Here is a 20,220-nt window from a genome sequence, read left to right on the forward strand (position 1 = left end):
CATCGTGAGATATTAACACCAGCTCTTTTGGCAAGTTTAGAAATACTGGGCTCCCTTATAAAAGTTAAAAATGTCCTGGACCTGGAGTTGTTTACCCAGAGTAGGAGCTGCTCTAAAGTTACAGAGCTCTGGTTGGAAGAGGTGACTCGAAGGCCGCCTCCGAGAAACTGACGTCACAGTAGTCTCAGCTGCCGCTGTGACACTGGGCTGAGCAGCTTTTTGATTTGTGAAAGTGGTAGAGATTTCAAAGGGACTTGTCAGTACTTCTCTGTTGAATGGTTGGACTGATTTTATATTCCCATTTCATGCAAAGAAGCAAGATTCACTGCTCCAAGACGTCAAAGGCTTTTCACTCTAAAACAACCAGTTGTCCTCCCATTGCTAGGTTGACCGGTGGTTGGACCTCTGTAGGATTTCTCCCCAGTGCAAAAAGGTATGTTTGTTTTCTGACAGTTTGAAAGCAAGTGAGTAATTGTGGCAAAATATAGAGAGGGGCTGCTGCTGACATGTTTAAAGCTGTGGATACGGTTTAAGTGGAGGGTGATTTCAACATCTGCTTGATTCAGCATCAGTGCCTGGGCTTCAAAACAGTGGGGCGGGGTGCGTAACGGATTTTACTGACTCCCAGGGAAGAAAGGGTTCAGCTGCCGTGAGTGGATATCCTGACTCTGGACTGATGGTGCCATCCGCTCTGTGAGACGGTTTTTCAAACACTGCTTCTCAGAACTTTGAAGACCGCTTTCCCTGCTGTAGGATTTCACTTAATTTATTTATTTGAAAACTAGTTTCATTAGGATGAAGACTTTTTAACATTTGCCGAGTAAAGTTCACAGTCTTTGAAATTGTTGGCATTTGAAAATGGCAGGGAAAAATAAATCAGTGTGGTTTCATCCAAGATGATGGTTTACTCACTGCATGATAAGTGTTTCTGTAATTTGAGTTGAAGTGCATAACATTCATAATGGGTTCATCTGCAGTTAGGAGGGAACCTTAATCTATGTCTTCTACTGTTTAAGCTGGTTAACTTCAGGCATCTGTTTATCCTTGGATATTTTCTAGTTTGAATATATAACTGAAGAGAGAACAAAAAGATAATGGAAAGGCAAAATTGATTTTTCAGAATTGTGTGTGGTAATATCCCTTTGACCCTATTGGAAGATAAAGAACATGTTGAAATAGCCAGTTTTAAAAATTCCCTTTTGCCTTGTAACAGAATCAAGTCATGGTTTTCTTTGGAAAGATGCCTTTGCCAGTGAACACTAAGGGAGGAATAAGGTCTGTTAATCAGTTGAATTGTTGCAAGTGATTCCTAATAGCCTGGAGAAAGGGCTGGAGAATCCTGGAAGCAAATGGTGTGTAACTTTGATGGGTATAGACAAGGGAATTCCTGATTCCTCAAAGTTAAGAGGAAGCAAAGCATCTCCAAGGCAAACGGTTGTTCTAGGAATTGTGAGGTTGGCAGTACCAGTGGCATTCCTATTGGAATGTGTAACCTCCTACAAATGAAAATGTTTCCATGATATGAAAAGTAGCATGTTTAGGGAAAGGAAATCAGAGAATAGGAAACAAACTAGGAACAAAACTTTCCAAAGGGAGAAGTTGCCATCCAGTCTGCTCTCCTAACATTGTTTCATTTGTTTGGCTAAAATCCAGTTTTTAGTGGGGAAGATGAAGGTTGAACTGGTAATGATGAAGGTGTAGTTAAGAGTGGAGCATCCCTCAGATGAAGAAGTGTTACCATGGCCTACATGAGCCTAACATGGAAAATGGAACTGATTTATTGTGAAATTCCTGTGTTGCTCCTAAATTTTGCTTCCTAGTAGGGCCGGAAGGTTAGCAGAACTTCTTTTCCTCTCATCATCATACTTATGCAACCCACTCACAACTCTTCTACAAATCTGGCTTCCGGCCTTGGGGAGGGAGAGGTGGGTTAAAGTGGATTATGTAATGCTCACTTAGAGTTGTTGGGGGAAGAATGTGTGCATGACTGAGTAATGCAACTCCCTCTGATACTTCACATGTGCTCTTACACATTTTATTCTGAATGAAATTCTGGAGACAGTGAAGTGAAATGGAGAGTCAAGGAGACCTGGGGAGGGATGTAGATAGCAGAAATTCTTCTTTCTCTCCCACGGAGATACCAGTATCTGTGGGCGAAAAAGAGAGATAGCTAGGAACAAAGAGAACTTTGATATTGGCCTCCGCAGAAAGCACTGAAATTGAGTTTTTGAATCGGTTGAGCCATTTTACCCCATAACTTTTCATTTCAGAACATTATGTCCCTACAAAATTGCCCTATTTAGTTGGATTTTTTTTTTTTAACATTTAGGGAGAATTATAACAAGAACGGTTTTATGTAGGATTCATCTACTCAGATTTTTACTAACAATAAAAAAAATTCCTAAATCTTTAACTTGCCTTCTGTTCTTAAAATACTTGAAAAACACTGAAGGCAAAGGAAAACCATTAAAAATATGAGTCCACACAATTATACTTGCTTCTGTGAATTTTCTAATTAAATCAAAATCATAGTTTTATCTAGAGGAAGATAGATTAAAGAAAGAAGGGTGCAGGGGAAGACCAAAAAAAGAGAGAGGGAGAAAGGAGAGAGGAGAAAGCAGCCCTTTATTGAGCACCTAGTATGATCCGAAACGGTGTTAGGTGCTTGGATTAAGCATTCTCTCTCTTGCATATTTAATCCTCACAAAATGCTTTGGACCCCACTTTATTTTTGGAGGAGAAAGCAATATATTCAGCTGTATTATATTTGACATTTGTGATAAGACATAGACAGTGAAAAGTACAATAAACCCACAGAATTTGACACAGACATTGCTCTATAGGAATTTGCTCTCAAAGGCTTGTTTTTGATCCGTAGCCATTGAGTTTTGTGGCACTAGATATGGCTCTAGTCTTGGAAAAGAGAAGCTCTGTAGAAGCTCTGGTCCTTCTCCGTATTAAGTGATGAGTTTGGCTTTTTGCAATTAAGTGCAGGGTTCTGTCTGCTTCAGGAACATTACCTGGATTCATGTGTAGTCCTGTTACCAGGAGCAAGCCTGATTGAAGGTTTTCCTGGATGATGTTCTTCAAGTAGGTAAAAAAGAAAAGGGTCTGTTGCCCTTTAACCCTGATTTGAAAGTGGTTCAAGAAGAATTTGAAATGAAAAGAAAAATTGAAGCCATTTGCTACATAATTGTAGGAGACTCTTATGATGATTTCTGTACATTTAGTGTTTAAAGACGGAATGAAACATGGACTATCATAGCACCTCTTTTCTAGTCGCTTGAAATTAGCCTGCTCTCTTTCTATAACTTGATTGGTTAAATTTGCAACTTTCTCTTGATATCTTAAAGCATTCCACTCTTCCTAAGAGGTTTTAATGTTAAATATCTGCTAGTCTGCAAGATAGTTTTAGCTCACAAGTAATTACATATAGTAAAGCAGTCTGTATTCTCTGAAAATTAGCACTGTCTCCATTTCCTGTGAATTAGATGAACCCAATGGCACCCCACTCCAGTATTCTTGCCTGGAAAATCCCATGGACGGAGGAGCCTGGTGGGCTGCAGTCCATGGGGTCGCTAAGAGTTGGACATGACTAAGCGACTTCCCTTTCACTTTTCACTTTCATGCATTGGAGAAGGAAATGGCAACCCACTCCAGTGTTCTTGCCTGGAGAATCCCAGGGACAGAGGAGCCTAGTGGCCTGCTGTCTATGGGGTCACACCGAGTCAGACACGACTGAAGCGACTTAGCAGCAGCAGCAGAAGATTAATAAGTAATCAAAATCAGTAACAGATTTACTAAGACACAAAGTTCTGTGTATTCTTTACTCTCTTTCTTATGCTATGTCTTCATCGACACATTATTTTGGGGCAACTTCCATTTGCTGTGGCACGCACCTCTGGTCACTGTCTCATAGGGCTGGAGGGTAGCAAAAGGAGGGAAGGGGGACAGAGAGGATGGAAAATGAGATTAGCAAAACTGGATAAAATTGAGACACGGTAGTGTTTTTAATGGCTAAATCTGAAATTACTTCTTTTTCTTGGATAAATTAGTCACAGTAGAGTGCCAAAGAAGTAGGTAAGAATGATCAAAGTATCTGTAACAAATTTTTTGAGAGAAGAATAACCATATAGGTCCTAACATTATTGGGGTGTTTTTTGAGGGTGGAGCCCTGCATATAGCACTGATATTCTTTGACCCTTATTAGTCTCTTATAATTCATTAATAGATTGCAGCTCAAAAGTGTATGTTTGGCACAGTTTAGCACATGATATGCACATTCAGGACAGCCTGACCAAAAAAAAAATCAAATGTCTTCAATGTTTATATTTGGGATATGAAATATGCGGCCTTCTATGACTGCAAACTGAGGCTTGCTGCCTGGTTTTGTGGGCTTCATTTGACAATGCCAGCACCCAGGCAGCTATGACTCTTGAGAATTAGCTCAAAAGTAGCATCATCTGCCACCTCATAAGTCAAGGCACTTTGGTCGTGGCCTAAAAAGTTGAAGAGTTAAAGACTTCTTTTAGGCATGATTATCTTAGATGGAGATTTGAACATTTTAAGCATGCTTTTCTACCCATTAAAAATGTATCTGGCTTTACTAACAAAAATACTTTCAGTGGAAGTCAGCACAAGATTTTTTTTTAAACAAGAAATAGGGGAAATTTTATCTTTCTCAAATCTCTTTTTATTCATGTCATTTAATCTTTATAATAACCTTGTGGATATCCCCCATTCTAATGTAAGTAAATAAATCTCAGAAATTTTAGATGAGTTATAAAAGAGTTACCAATCAGGTATTTTAAAATTCATCTTAAAATCCTGAGTACACATGCCCTAAATGCTAGAAATCTAATTATTTCAGTCAGTGCTTAGTATGATCAAAGATTTCCCTGCAAAGTGATTAAAACATTTTCTTCAATACTCTAAATTCAGTATCAGAACATACATTCTGATATCTAGTCTATTCAGTTCAGTTCAGTTGCTCAGTCGTGTCCGACTCTTTGCGACCCCATGAATTGCAGCACCCCAGGCCTCCCTGTCCATCACCAACTCCCGGGATTTACCCACACTCATGTCCATTGAGTTGGTGATGCCATCCAGCCATCTCATCCTCTGTTGTCCCTTTCTCCTCCTGCCCCCAATCCCTCCCAGCATCAGAGTCTTTTCCAATGAGTCAACTCTTCGTATGAGGTGGCCAAAGTATTGGAGTTTCAGCTTTAGCATCAGTCCTTCCAAAGAACACCCAGGACTGATCTCCTTTAGAATGGACTGGTTGGATCTCCTTGCAGTCTAAGGGACTCTCAAGAGTCTTCTCCAAGACCACAGTTCAAAAGCATCAATTCTTCAGTGCTTAGCTTTCTTCACAGTCCAACTTTCACATCCATATATGACCACAGGAAAAACCATAGCCTTGACTAGATGGACCTTTGTTCTCTGCTTTTGAATATGCTATCTAGGTTGGTCATAACTTTCCTTCCAAGGAGTAAGCATCTTTTAATTTCATGGCTGCAGTCACCATCTGCAGTGATTTTGGAGCCCAGAAAATAAAGACTGCCACTGTTTGCACTGTTTCCCCATCTATTTCTCATGAAGTGATGGGACCAGATGCCATGATCTTCATTTTCTGAATGTTGAGCTTTAAGCCAACTTTTTCACTTTCCTCTTTCACTTTCATCAAGAGGCTTTTTAGTTCCTCTTCACTTTCTGCCATAAGGGTGGTGTCATCTGCATATCTGAGGTTACTGATATTTCTTCCGGCAATCTTGATTCCAGCTTGTGCTTCTTCCAGCCCAACGTTTCTCATGATGTAGTCTGCATATAATTTAAATAAGCAGGGTGACAATATACAGCTTTGACGTACTCCTTTTCCTATTTGGAACCAGTCTGTTGTTCCATGTCCAGTTCTAACTGTTGCTTCCTGACCTGCATATAGGTTTCTTAAGAGGCAGGTCAGGTGGTCTGGTATTCCCATCTCTTTCAGAATTTTCCACAGTTTATTGTGATCCACACAGTCAAAGGCTTTGGCATAGTCAATAAAGCAGAAATAGATGTTTTTCTGGAGCTCTCTTGCTTTTTCGATGATCCAGCGGATGTTGGCAATTTGATCTCTAGTTCCTCTGCCTTTTCGAAAACCAGCTTGGACATCTGCAAGTTCATGGTTCACGTATTGCTGAAGCCTGACTTGGAGAATTTTGAGCATTACTTTACTAGCGTGTGAAATGAGTGCAAATGTGTGGTAGTTTGAGTATTCTTTGGCATTGCCTTTCTTTGGGATTGGAATGAAAACTGACCTTTTCCAGTCCTGTGGCCACTGCTGAGTTTTCCAAATTTGCTATTAGAAGGAAAAGAGAGCATGGATAAGTTCTAACATGGTTTTCAGAATAATTTTGCTGCTTTAGTATTTTACTTGATGAAATAAAATAATGACAATATTTTTCCATGCTTTAGTTTGGTTTCTTGCTGATACCATCAGTCCCAGATTGACTACCAACATTGGGGTCTTATTGATACAGTAACTACATTTGCCACAAGATTGAGCTCTTCAGTATAAAGTGAAGACTGTAGCATAGCACTGTCTCAGGACTTTAAAAATCATAAAATTATATAATCTGGTTGCATCAGAACAGAAGGAGTAATTCTACTGCAGAAGAATCTACCACAGTTGTGTAGCTGTGACTATCCGGTTGAATTTCATACTTCCACTCTTAAATAGTCATGAAAAATTCTATCTTTAGATTAGGTGGTTAGTTTAAGGAATACTTATATCTCACACATGCATTTAACCATCCTGTCCACTGTAATTTTGCTGTCTGGTTTCAGAAAGAGGAAGAAAAAAAACCTGAACGATACTTTTTTTTTGTTTTTGATTGTGCTAGTCTCTTCTTAAGCAGATATTTTTGTCATCTCTTCTTTTGAGTCCAATTTTCCTGTGGTTTGTTTATGTCAATGGCTCTTGACAGTCTGATAAAATGTTTCCAGAAAGCACATGGATTTGGAACTCTCTCTTGTTATGTTTATATTAGGCTTTGTTTTAAAGGCAAGTGAGACGGCTTCAAATAAAACAGCTCCAAGCTTCCAAGAAACAGTTAAGAGAAGGCAGAGACGAACAGAAATACCCCTTCACTAACACTCACACGGTTGCCATGGACCTGCACAAGCAGTGGGAGAACACAGAGGCTAACTGGCACAAGGAAAAAATGGAATTACTGGACCAGTTTGACAATGAAAGAAAGGAATGGGAAAGTCAATGGAAGATAATGCAGAAGAAGATAGAAGAGGTACGTGTTGATTTGTTTGAATACTTTGGAAACTTAAAACTCAGAATGAAAATCCTTTTGGCTTGTTTTGTATTGGAAACTGTTTTTACTTTCCAATTCTACCTAAAAGATACATGTCTCAGTGATACTTAATTAGACTGAAAATAGCATAACCTAACCCATTGGTAGTGTAGAGACTATACTTATTTTATAACTTGGCATGAAAACTCTAAAATATGTCAATTTACTCTTTTCTGACTAAAATTCTGATGGCATCAAAAGTGAGGTATGTATTTTGCATGAGTTTTCAAATGCTGAGCTCAGTGTGAAAATAAAAGAAAAACATAATTAGTGGAACATACCTTTGGATTATTACAATTGGGCATTAAAACTAGATCTTTCCTGAGATAATTTATGAATAACATCTACTAAAGGAAATTATGTACTCAATAATTCAGTATAACCAAAAGGAGTGTCGTATTTCAAAAAGAAAATGACAGTGGACATATTTATCCTGGCAAGGTGCACCACATTTATTGGCACATTTATTATAAAAGAGTATGAAAAATGACATGCCCAGAATCTGATACAAATAATAATTTAATCCCTTCAGCCTGTTGGACCTTGAATATTTCCTTTAGTTATCTGCATTGACGTATATTCAGGCTTGTTCCAACTGAAAATTATTTATACTTATCTTGCTTTCTTGTAACATCCCTGCTGTTGACTTACATGGTTTTGGGCACATTGTCAAGACAGTTATTTTAACAGACTCCTTGGTCTTCATTCACAGGCAATCAATGCTGATGCTTTGTTTATAGTGCAAATAATTTTCTTATTAACAGCCATGTAATTAGTTATGAATAAAATACAAATTGGCATGCTAAAAGGAAAAATAAAAAAAGAATAGCCATTACTCTATTAGAGAATTCCATGGACAGACCATGGGGTTGCAAAGAGTTGGACATGACTGAGTGACTAACACATGGCCGTTAGACTGTTCTTGGAAAATCCAGCTGAGAAGTCAGGCATGTAGTAGATGATTGCAGATTGAAAGGAGAATTTGCTTCTTGTCCTTCTATAGTTTGGAAAATACATTTTGCTTCCTCTGTTAACTCCTCCACCCAGAGTTCAATTGGATCAAAAAGGAGATGGCTAAATCAGAGTCTACAATGCCAGTTTGAAACCTGAACTCATAGGTCACTGGCTTCTCAAGGTTTGGAAAATCCATTAAATAATAGTCTCAGATAATTCTAGCATCTGAGCAAAATAATTAAGGGAGTCAGGATTAGTCTAGCCCATTGTTTAAGCCATGTAGCTTAAGATGGTAGCTAAGACAGTCTGCTGTCTGGTTAAATTTGTTATTGTCAAATAATTATTCTGACAGCTCTGCTGATTCCATCTATGGAGGATATGAGCCCTATCAATTAGCAGGCATTAAACATACTTCCAACTTAGGTGATAGTCCGTAAAAATACTGACAGAAGGAATGGAATATTTTTTCTTTATCTTGGATAGTAGCTGTGGTGCTATTTATGTCATGATGCATGCATGGTACAGCACCATACCTGAGAATATGTTTGAAAAATGTGCTTACCCAGACTACCCACCCAGAGAGGATGCTCTACAATACCTGAAGACTAGCATTGTGTCCCCCTTGTCATAACAATACAGTTGTCCCTCAGTAGACACGGGAAATGGCTCCAGGAGACCCCATGGATACCAAAATTCATGGATACTCTCAAGTTCCTTATATAAAATGGCAGAGTATGTATGTATCCTTTTCCACTCCCAGTATTTGTACCTGTAATAATGTACCTTTAATATCTTCCTGCTTAGAAGCTACAAAGCTGGGTTAGAAAAGATTGGGAAAAACAGGAAATTGTCCTCACATGTCATAGAAAGTCAAGACAATATTGTTAACTAAAATTAAAAGTCTACACTTGGAAAAATGTAAGATACTACAAGCATGTGCACGTGTGCGTGCTAGTCACTTCAGTCGTGTCCGACTTTCGCGACCCTGTGGACTGTAGCCCACCAGGCTCCTCTGTCCATAAGGTTCTCCAGGCAAGAATATGGAGTGCATTGCCACGTCCTCCTCCAGGGGATCTTCCTGATCCAGGGATCGAACTTGTGTCTCTTATGTCTCCTGCATTGGCAGGCAGGTTCTTTAGTAGCACCAGACTAAGAGACTGTATTTCTTTCTTATTTATCACAAATTCTGTGTTTTAAATCAGACACAACTTATTAAGTCATATGCTAGAAAATTTGACAATTTTAGGTGCAGGCTTATAACTTCTGTGATTCCAAGTAAATATATCATTAGTGAAAGGATCAGTATTGGGTATTAAGATGCTAATGATTCTTTTTTCAGCCACTATCCACAATCATTGCATTTGCTGTTACAAAGTGAAGATGTAGATACTTGGATCTTTGAAACCTAGACTGATCCAGATAGTTACTCTTAACAGAGTTAATAGACAGCTGGGAATTTTTCTTTTTTTTAATCACTTTGCCATCTTTCCTGCCTGTGTCCTTTGTTTGAATGATCAGATACCCATTGAAAACAGCTGAGGACCAAGTAACAGATTTCCTTGCACAGAATAAATGGTTTCCCAATAGTATAATGTTTTTTGTTTTTTCATACGTCACCTAAGTCCCCAAGAGAATTTAAGATGTCAAATAGAATTCTGTGTAAATTAAAGTATTTCAAAACGAGAAGAGAAAGGTGAAATGAAGATAAGAGGAAGGATCCCTTGCAAAATGCATGCAGCAGGCCTGTCTTTCTAGCAAGTAACAAACAATTATCAGATGCATATTTCTCAATATTCAGGAAACAAAATCAGACTAATTTTCCAGAAATAGTGCTTTGGTCCCTAATTTTACATTGAAGCAATTTTGTTTTCACCCATGACTCCTCTATAAGAGGACAGTGCCACCAAGAACATCCTTAGATTTAGCCTCGTGCTTTTGAGGGTTGCTTCTTATTATGCCCCTCAAGGTCGGCCAAAATTATAATGCCCACAGAAGTTCAGTGCAGATAATTTTACAGGAGCCAAAATGGTTGATTCATGATGGCAATTTGATGCTATCCTGACTTTATCCAATGACAAATTTATGACTAGGGCAATAAATGCACTGCATATCCTTCAGGCATTAAATATGTTCTAGTGCTTCTCTCTGAGATTTGCATAAATACTGAGCAGAAATTAATCTGTTATTCTTTGATTAATAGATCTCGTGCAGATATAGGATGTGATTGTAAAATGTAGAGTCATTTGCTTTAATAGTTCTCTGACAGTCTTTGGAATTTGACAAGCTTTCTCAGAACTCAAGCCTGAAGAGAAAGTCACTAATTGCCTGCAGGTTAAACTAAATCCTCAAGAAATAATTTGGGGCAATTAATAAACTAATAGATGATCAAAGCCTTAGAGTTCAATTGTATTACATAGGACAGGCTCACATTTAATTAGGACAAAGGAAGAAACTTTTTTTGAATGTATATAGCCTTGGAAGTAAAAAAAAAAAAAGCAAGTCTGAGAATTACCTACTCCTCACTCACATAACGTCCTAAAGAAGCGTCTTTTGATGATGAGACAATTACTTAGGGGACAGAATGAGCTGAGTTACTATGTGAGATTGTCAGTCATTTAGACAGTTCAATGTTGACTTACAAGTAGGATCATATATTTTTAAAATATGGCTTTAATGTTGGTTAAATTAGAGCACATTGCCAGTAATTGGAAGAAGGCAATGGCAACCCATTCCAGTACTCTTGCCTGGAAGATCCCATGGACGGAGGAGCCTGGTAGGCTGCAGTCCATGGGGTCGCCAGGAGTCGGACACGACTGAGCGACTTCACTTTCACTTTACACTTTCATGCACTGGAGAAGGAAATGGCAACCCACTCCAGTATTCTTGCCTGGAGAATCCCAGGGATGGGGGAGCCTGGTGGGCTGCCGTCTATGGGGTCGCACAGAGTCAGACACGACTGAAGCGACTTAGCAGCAGCAGCCAGTAATTGATTGAGGTCATTCCAATTTTGTTAACAGTGCTCTGTATCATTATGACATCTATATATAAACGCAGGTTTCTGTCATTTTTGAATGAATTGATTTCTAGTCAAATAGAAATTACCTTCTTTGCCCTACTACATGTAGTCTTTATGGTTCATCAAAAGTTGCTCCACCTAATCCAGATTTTAGAAGCATAGTTTGGAAGCATAAGCATTAGTGCCCTGGAGCAGTCTATGTATGCATGCGTGCTAAGTAGCTTAAGTCATGTCTGACCCTAGGGACTGTAGCCCACCAGGCTCCCCTGTCCATGGGATTCTTTAGGCAAGAATATTAGAGTGGGTTGCCATTTCCTTCTCCAAGGGATCTTCCCAACCTAGGGATCAAACCCAAGTCTCTTATATTTCCTGCAATGGCAAGTGGGTTCTTTACCCTTAGTGCCACCTGGGAAGACCCACTATATAGTAATATGGCTAAGAGAACTCAGAACACTGTGTTTAGGATCAAAACTATTGAGAAAGTGGGTTAGGGGGAAAACTTTATCTTTGTTTTCCTTATAGCTCTGCCATGAAGTAAAGCGTCGGAGGAAAATCAACATGAGTGAACGTGCTAAGGTCATTGATCTTGATTGTGAGAAGGCTGTTGGAGATAAAATGGAATCTTCTCCAGATTACCCCAATTCAGGACAATGTAAATTTACAGGGATACATCCCAGGGACATTCTGGGAAAAAAAGATAAAACAGAGCAGAGTTTACTCAGGGAAAGAAATCAAGTGTGCAAGGAACAAAAAACAATCAAAAAATCAAAAGTAGGGTATATGGATTCTGAAGCCAGAGACAACCAAAAAGAACATGGGGCCTGGCCTGACCTGAGGACTTCTGAGGCAGAGAACAAGAGCTGCTCTGGCGCCCTCAACACAGTAAGTAAGACGGGATTTGCCTTGGACTGTTTCTAAAGAAATATTTACATTTCAAAGGGCTAACATGATATTGCTTATATGTATAAAGGCTCTTGAAGAACTTGCCAAAGTTAGTGAAGAATTATGCAACTTTCAAGAGGAAATTCGGAAGCGGTCTAACCACAGAAGGTAGGCTGGTACATCTATGATGATTTTTATGTTGAAAAATCAAGACGGATATTGTTTTAAGTTAATGAGTCCAAATTACCTTTCACATTTAACACTTTGTTAGCAAGAATTAGTAATGTTACTAAAATCTGTTATTTTAGGAGATAAAAGCTTAAATTGTACATTTCTTTGTTCATTAATTCTTAAAGTAAATCTTGTTTTCTTTATAATTTGACTATTACGTGTACTTTACTTTTTATTGATGTTTAGTTTAGTTATACTTGCCCTTGTGCTCAGTCACTCAGTCATATCTGACTCTTTGCAACCCTAGGAACTGTATAGCCCACCAGGTTCCTCTGTCCATGGAATTTTCCAGGCAAAAATACTGGAGTGGGTTGCCATGCCCTCCTCCAGGGGATCTTCCCGACCCAGGGATCAAACCCACATCTCCTTTGCCTTCTGCATTGGCAGGTGGATTCCTTCCCACTGAGCCACCTGGAAAACCCCAACACTCACCATAATAAATAGTAAATTAACAAGTGTATGCAATGGCATTCTTTTTGTTTGGAGTATTTGCCCAGTGGAACAGTATGCTGGGTTAACCTAGTTAAATACATCTTTAAGCTAAGTCGCTTCAGTCATGCCTGACTCTGTGCGACCCCATAGACGGCAGCTCACCAGGCTCCCCCGTCCCTGGGATTCTCCAGGCAAGAACACTGGAGTGGGTTGCCATTTCCTTCTCCAATGCATGAAAGTGAACAGTCAAAGTGAAATTGTTCAGTCGTGTCCGACTCTTAGCGACCCCATGGACTACAGCCCACCAGGCTCCTCTGTCCCTGGGATTTTCCACTCCAGAGTGGGGTGCCATTGCCTTCTCCAAATACATCTTTAAGCTGTGTCAAATTTAACAGTATGGTGTTTTAATTTTATAATGATGTTCTGCTGAAATATTCTGAATTATTTATTTCTCTACATTTATTATGTATATAATGAAAGCATTCATAATTTTCAGAACAACGTACTGTAAATACATACCCACATATGTATTTACACAGTGCTGTAAAAATGCTGTTTCAGTTCAGAAACACCTATATAATTCTAAGGGTAAGTTTTAGCCAAATTGAAAAATAAATTGGATTCTCTGCAAGTTAAGTGATGGATTGCTCTAAAATCACCATTTATCTCCTTGTGGGACAGCGTACTTCTCTGAGAAGCTATAGCAATGTGAACCCTTATTTTTCTTCATCTCTTTGGAAGCTCAGAGAGAATTTTTGTACTGACTTAACAACAGATTTTACTTACCCAACCATGTTTTATACATAATTTTGCCTTCCACTTTTCCCATTTAGCTTTTGCCTAGTAGGCATTCATCTGTGCTTTATTATAAGCTATCTCATAATGGAAGTTAAGTAGGTATAAATATGGTTTCTATTGATCAATATGATTAATTAATGTTAATTTGTGAACCCACATTATTGCTACATTTAGGTTTTTATTTCGATAATTCAGAAAATTCTTACTTTCCAATTTGCTTTTACAAACCATCCCTGGTATAAAGTTCTCACTGTGACTTCATGGCCTTTATAAAAAAAGCTCAAAATTCTTAATATGTAATTCAAAGTTGTTACAATTTGACCTAGCATTTCTCTCTTATTTGTCATCATTCTTTCCCACTCTGTTTTATATTCCATCTATGCCAGATTACTCACTGTAGCTTGAGCAGCCACATGATTTTTACTGCAGCTTTTTAAAAAAAATATGTCCTTTACTCATCAGAAAAAAAAAAAAAAGCTCACTTTTCTTTCTTGTCCAAATAACACCTCCCATTTGGTATTGCTCATGTCTCTCTGTGCTTTGATTCAGATTTCTGGAATGAAATAGAATGTTATTTCATTAATTTCTTAGAGTGTTATTTCAAATTCGAGGGGAGGAGATTGAGCTCAGAAGACATTATGAATAGGAATTCAGTAGGCCAAGCTGACATAAGGAAATGGCAAGAGAAAACCTATGGAAATGGGAACACCAATAGGAGACACCCAAGAGACTACACAAAGTCTAAATGTAGGTGAAGTTTCAGGTAATAGAAGAAAATGAGAGACAGTTAAAAAGACAGTTTGGGTCAGACTACGTATATAGTCTTGAATACAACACTGAGTGGTGGTCTTTATCCTACAGCAAAAGTGACTTGAAGTTTTGTACTAGGAAATTTATATAAAAATATTGTTTAAGGAAGTTGTGACTCCTTTTCCTATATCAGAATCCATTGTTTTAGGCCCAGTGTCTTTTAAGAGCTTATCATAAACAAAGTCATCACTAATATAGCATGCTTTATAATTTTTAGGATGAAGTCAGATTCTTTTCTCCAGGAAACACCAAATGTAATGAATACTCCACATGGAGGTCACATGATCAACAACAGCCAGTGCATTCCTTCAACCAGTTTAGAAAACGAAAAATGGAAAAACAGAAAAAATCTGAGCTGTACCAATGTTTTCCAGAACAATTCCAAGAAAAAAGATGGAATTGATACAACTGATCCGAAAAGAAGTGAAACTCCACCAATTCCTCCTCCAAGAAGCACATCTCGAAATTTTCCTAGCTCATATTCTGCACAAGCCCATGAAAGTTGGAAGGAATGTTTAGACCACAGCAGCTGGGTGGCCCAAGAGGGTCAAGGTGAAAAGAACAGCCACCCTCATTTTCTCTGGAAGCATGATGAGATGCCACTGCTGGGTCTAAATGAAGGGAAGACTCTGAATGATGGTATCACGTTTCCTTCTTTGGCACCAGAAGCCAAAGTAGATAACAAGCCTCCATGTAATGAAAATGCTGGACTTAGCATGTGGTCGTGCAACCCTGGGGTTTGTGCAAAAAATAGCCCCTCTACACTGTGGTTTCAGAAAGCCTGCTCTACTCCCAATAAGCCGAAATATGAAAAGGTAATTCCAGATCACTCTGCTAAACCTCCTCCTGATCTTCATATAAGCAATGACTGTAGCTCCTTAGCGTCACAGAGCAGCGGCCCACTGAGAAGTTTCAGTTATGGCTTTGAAAAGACTACTGGGAATGAAAAGCTGGCAAAAAAGACTGATGAATTTAACAGAATTGTATTTAGAACAGATAGAAATTGTCATGCTGTACAACAAAGTCAAAGCTGCTCAGAACGATCCGAAGATCTTCAGCGCTGTGAGACCTTGACTGCGTGCACAGACAACGTCTCAGTCAGTGAGAGTGTTTCTGATGTTCTGAAAACCAGTGCCCCCATGCCTGTGCCCAGGGAAAATGTGCCTGATAATTCCACCAAAAAACCCACACCAGGCCAGTTCAGACAAACGCGGGAGCCCATAAGCCCTCGCAGTTACCGGAATATGCTTCACGAGCATGACTGGAGACCAAGTAGTTTGTCTGGCCGGCCAAGGTCTGCGGACCCCAGGTCAAATTATGGTGTGGTGGAAAAGCTGCTGAAAACCTATGAGACATCTGCGGGGTCTGCATTGCAGAATTCTCGATGCTTCCAGGCCAACTGGACCAAATGTAGTTCTGATGTCAGTGGTGGAGCCACATTAGGTCAACATTTAGAAAAGCTCCAAATAGAACAAGAGCTTGAGCACAAGACAGCAATGCATGGAGCACAGCAAGTGAGGCAAGGAGTAGATCGGAAAAAGGTAACTGAGGTGAGAAAGCAATTTAACATATTTTGGTGGAACTGCATCCATATTTAGCAATGGCTCAGAGTTCGGTCATTTGCCCATTCATATAAATAGAACATAGGCAAATGTTTTGACATCTTCTTAGTTCTTTGACCCTTCATTTGTGAATAAATATAAACCTTAGGATTGTAACTCAGCACGAACTTTTAAAAGTTTAGTTTTTAAGTCTGGGGTTAGCACATTACAGCTTTTGTTTAAATTCTGAAATAGCAGAAAATATATGTAATAAGTGGGCTCCAGAACAAAATGATCAAGTATTTGTTGTGTTTCTTTCTTAAAGAATATTCTGAATGTGAGTTTGTTCATTTATAGAATTTTATCCTATTAAAGTGTTTATATTTGTTAAAGTATATGGAAAGTATTTTAAAAATAACTTGTATTTTTCTGTTATTAGCTATGATTGGTTCAGTCATTCCCAGAATTTGATTTGTGTTCTTCCTCATGGGATTATTCACATGAATATGAGTTTGGTTTAAAAAAAATCGTTTAAAATAGTGCCTCATAAAGTTATCTTATTGTGGAGCTAAAAGGCAGTATATGAAAAAAAAATGATAGTATAGCATAAAAACTTTAAAGTTATTATTGTAGGTATAAATTCTTTATGTGGAAATTGTCCCCCCAAAATGGGTATTTAAACAAACTGTTACCTTTTTTTTATTACAGTGTGCTTGCAAAAGAGTATAATCTTAGAGGGGAGAAAAGAGGTTGAAGAGATCTGTATTTACAGTGAAGAGCTATCCATCAGTACCTTATACACATAATTTATAAAAAGCTCCAAGGTGACATATTATTATAATAGGCAATACTTTGAAAATCCTAGTTTTACAAAGCACAGTGTGTATGCAGCATAGTTTTTAAAGGATGCAAGTTGCCTCCTTCTGGTGTGAGCAATTTTTATGTGGTTTTCAAGTCCTACAAAAATATCAGTTTACATCCAGTTGATCAGAAACTTTGTCTGTTTGCCCAAAGTGCAAATAACTATCCTGCTTTTGTATGTCTGTTGTTCAGTTGAGCCCATAGATACCTGTAAGGTCCTCTGGCTTCAGATGGAAGGGCATGGACGTGGGAGCATGTACACAATGATCAGCCCAAAATTCTCATTAACAAATATTATTAAATATTTCCCATTTTTGCAATGATTGGAGATTTGAGAAGGGTCCTCTACTGTAGATCCTTAAGAGCAGTTCTTATATTTGGGACACCCCTGGTGGTCCAGTGGTTAAGAGTCCACCTTCCAATACAGGGGACATGGGTCTGATATCTGGTCAGGGAACTAAGATCTCATATGCCCAAGGGGCTACTAACCCCAAGAGCCACAACTAGAGAGATGCCTCACACATGGTAACTGAGAGCCCACTCGGCAACAAAAGACCCCACATGCCCCAATTAAGACCCAGCACAGCCAAAAGTAAATATTTTTAAAAAGAACAAAGTTCTATTTTAAAGTCTTTTGAAGATAATTTTGAAGCTTTTAAAAGATTGATAATAAGAGTGGTTCTTAGTGAACAAAAAAAAAGATAGCATCAGACAAATCATTTGGTGATTTGTGTCCCTTTTGTTTATGATCTCTAAAAGTGTCAATAACTTGACATAAAATAACTGGACGCAAATTAATTCTTCTTTAAATTATTATCTTTAAAAAACTGAAATATCCTAACACTCCACTAAGGAAAATCTTTAGTTCCATCATATCAATGTTACCTGACATAAACTTTGAGTTCTAACATAAGATTAACTTACATGGTTAGTTCTATGAAATTAGAAATTAGTTGTATTAAAACTTAGTATGACGAGATCCACAAGATTAGAAAATGCCATATTCATATTCAAAGTGAGCTCTTTTGATGAAAACATCCCAGACCACAAATATTAGACAAAGAGATTCTTCAATTTTTCTTGCTTGTAAACATGGTAAATACATTAATCCTACAGTTGGGATCCATAGTATATTAAGCTCATTGTTGGTGCCTGAATGGTGAGGTGAAGGTCTTCTTTTGTGTCTTAGGAATCCATGGCAGTGAAATCCTCACCTGGAAAAGGATTTTCCCGACCTGCCAGACCAGCAAATCGCCGTCTCCCATCCAGATGGGCATCTAGATCTCCTTCAGCACCCCCTGCCTTGCGGAGAACTGCCCACAACTTCCCCATTCCTCTGCGATCAGAAGCATCGATGGTCTAAGTCTCTGGCCTGGATTGCTAGACTACGAAAGTCCTGATTGCCAAACAGAGTATTCCGAGTGTTTACAACCAATTCTATCTCTTCTGTATCTTTCAAGATTACTGGGACAATTTAAACCTTAACTTCCCATCAGTCTTCAGTGTTTTTAATCTATGGAGTAATTATCTTCTTGTATTTTGATTTCCTAGATCAGAATTTTTTAATGCCATCCTCATTAATTTGCCAATATGATTTACATCGAAACAGTGTACTATATTGTATATTCTGACTTTCTTGCAAGTGGCAGAAAGCAAGGTTATGTGCATGGCTATGTGTTTTGTAGGTGCATGTGTTGATACAGGAAATGTCAGTATGTATTTAGATAAGTAAAACTTATGTGCTAGTGTTGACTTTGAAATTATAACATATATACCTATATATTCTTTGTGTTTATTTAAAAATTTTTAAAATACACAGTATTATTTATATTTTTTGTACCTTTTAATAGGTATCCACTTAAGGCGTTTGAGGTACATATATTAACTAACCACTTTCTTGGCCCCAGCTACATAGAAAACTAACTATACATATACCTAAGGTTAGTAGGTTTCTACAGCCAACTCAGTTCCTTAACCCATACAAAGATAGACTAATACCATTGATCTCCTCATTTATTCTTTTAAATATTAATAAATAAAAAGTTTAAATAGGTTGAAACAGATCAGCCTTCTAAAACAAACATAAAATGTCCACAAAAACTTTTATATATCATTCAGCAGTCTATTATGGCTTTCGCTGTATACTTGATCCTCAGAGCCAGCGTAAGACTGCTTTATAAACAACATAACTAAACAATTAATTTATTTTGACAACTTCAGTAACAAACATACCTTAAATATGGTTTAAAAAGAAATTTGGTTAGGCTGAATTCTAATTTTGGCAAAATTTTAGTAAGCTTTTTTTCAGCATTTGGAGCAATGCATATTGTGAGAGGTAAGTTATTCACTTTTTCCTTTTTTAACCTTTTCCCTGAAATTAGTAGATAAGAGACTATTTCAAATTTTTATTAACAAAGAAAATCAGGAACGATATTTCATTGAGAGCTGAATTGTATTTCTTGCAGTGTGCTACATTCAAAAAGCCTTAAACTAACCTTTGGCATCTGTGGGTAGCATAAGGGGCAGAAACTTTTTTGGTGGTTGCACTTTGCCAACAGTGAATATCCATATACTGAGAGCTGACAGAAATAGGAACGTTGAGGTGCTTGGAATTCTACATGAATGATCTTAGAAGCAACTTTGCTGTCCACTGTCTCTGTATAAAGCCAACTACATTATTAGATAGTAATTCTATTTAAGCTTTTCTTTTACTACCAAAAGCTTAACGAATTCTTATTACAAAGATATTCAAAGAGCCTTCTCCTTGTGATACATTCTAACAATTTAGGAAAATTCACTTCATCACACCATGATTTGACGTACAGTAATTAATTTTTGAATCCCAGACTGCCTTAAAGGCTCAAGACTGTTGCATGGTGATGGCCAGATTCATATTTTCCGATAAGAAGAGTTTCCGGGAGTTGAGCAGAATTAAACTTCTAGAACGTGAGGTTGGAGCAGATGGTAAGAAAGTGCTACAGATCCAGTCTTTTAATTCTTTTTGTTTCAGGCATATCCTTTTCCATAGGAAGACTGTAAGAGAAAAGTACCCTAGATATCAAGTGATGTCACTCATATAATATGCTGTTCATCTAAAAGGGAGAAGACCCTGGGGAGGTGGGAGACTATGGCATAAGATAATGAACCGGAAGATCCTGCTGTGTAACAGTGGAGCACAAGCCTGCCCAAGGGCTGTGCGACAAAGCTCCTCCTCTCCTTCGCTGTATCCCAGGTAGTCTGACGTGGGTCTGTGGTCCTAACTTGAATTACAAGTCAAATATTGAGGGTTGTTTTTTAATTCTTGGCCTCACCCCATAACTACTAAAAGAGAATTTCCAGGGGTGGGGAG

General features: G+C 38.2%; 2 protein-coding genes across 2 annotated transcripts in view; both read left to right on the forward strand.

Annotated features, from left to right (window-relative positions):
* MTCL3 (MTCL family member 3) overlaps window positions 1-7,261 on the forward strand; it is a 66,093-nt gene extending 58,832 nt beyond the window's left edge. Inside the window, exon 8 of the mRNA XM_086316971.1 lies at window positions 7,032-7,261. The gene's annotated coding sequence lies outside the window, so the exon portion shown is untranslated. The remainder of the gene's footprint in view (window positions 1-7,031) is intronic.
* On the forward strand, window positions 222-18,651 carry KIAA0408 (KIAA0408 ortholog). Its single transcript, XM_086317008.1, has 6 exons — window positions 222-433; window positions 7,032-7,286; window positions 11,839-12,198; window positions 12,287-12,366; window positions 14,687-16,019; window positions 18,061-18,651. The coding sequence occupies exons 2-6, from the start codon at window positions 7,152-7,154 to the stop codon at window positions 18,232-18,234; spliced, it is 2,082 nt and encodes a 693-aa protein (XP_086173134.1). The 5' UTR covers window positions 222-433; window positions 7,032-7,151; the 3' UTR covers window positions 18,235-18,651.
* The last annotated feature ends 1,569 nt before the right edge of the window (window positions 18,652-20,220 follow it).

Source organism: Bos grunniens, chromosome 9 (genome assembly GCF_055505025.1).
Source record: "Bos grunniens cultivar Pamir isolate PY7600 chromosome 9, Bosgru_T2T1.0, whole genome shotgun sequence".
NCBI classification, from domain to species: domain Eukaryota; kingdom Metazoa; phylum Chordata; class Mammalia; order Artiodactyla; family Bovidae; genus Bos; species Bos grunniens.